Source organism: Myotis brandtii, unplaced genomic scaffold, assembly GCF_000412655.1.
Source record: "Myotis brandtii unplaced genomic scaffold, ASM41265v1 scaffold601, whole genome shotgun sequence".
Classification (NCBI taxonomy): domain Eukaryota; kingdom Metazoa; phylum Chordata; class Mammalia; order Chiroptera; family Vespertilionidae; genus Myotis; species Myotis brandtii.
In genome coordinates this window covers 794,843-795,451 of record NW_005370276.1, presented here as the reverse complement: position 1 = coordinate 795,451, position 609 = coordinate 794,843, and the positions used below count along the sequence as shown (strand labels likewise).

General features: G+C 64.2%; 1 protein-coding gene across 1 annotated transcript in view; it reads left to right on the top strand.

Annotated features, from left to right (window-relative positions):
- The first annotated feature begins 358 nt into the window (after positions 1–358).
- Positions 359–609, top strand: part of HSD17B14 (hydroxysteroid (17-beta) dehydrogenase 14) — a 30,203-nt gene continuing 29,952 nt past the window's right edge. The window contains 1 exon segment of the mRNA XM_014550424.1: positions 359–468. Within this exon segment, the coding sequence (XP_014405910.1) occupies positions 359–468 (110 nt within the window).

Below are 609 nucleotides of genomic sequence, written 5' to 3'. Positions count from 1 at the left end.
GGCCCGCAAGGGAGGGGTCTCTATGGGTTTTCCCAGCACTTGTCCAAATCGGGATTAAAACTCTGCATTGTTAGTTAATAGCGTTCTGTCTGGCTGTCTGGGGCTGGGACTCTGAAGGGCGGAGCTGGAGGCTGGAATCCGGGGTCCCCGGGGAGGAAAGGGCGGGGACCTCGGACTTGTTCGGGCTGCAGGAGGAGGGGGGCCGAGGAGTCTGCGGCCGAACTTCCAGGCATCGGGACTTCCTGGCAACGCACCCCCCCCTCCCCCCGGGCCCACCGGACTCTGGAGGAGGGAGGGGCTCCGATGTGACCGAGGGAGAGACAGACTGACCGACGCGGGATGCCCACGGGGTCGCGCTATGCCGGGAAGGTGGTCCTTGTTGGGGGCCGGGCGTGGGGGGGGACGCGGCATCGGAGCCGGGATCGTGCGAGCCTTCGGGGAGGGGGTCTCCGGGAGAGGAGCCACCAGGTGGGAGGAAGGAGTCCCGATTCTTTTTATAAAATCCCCTTTGCAAAGCTAAGGAATGCGCGGGCGTGGCATCCATCCTGGAGCCGGGGTTTTTGGCAGGTGCCAAACCCTCACTCCCTTTCTCTGGGTCTCCGTTATTCG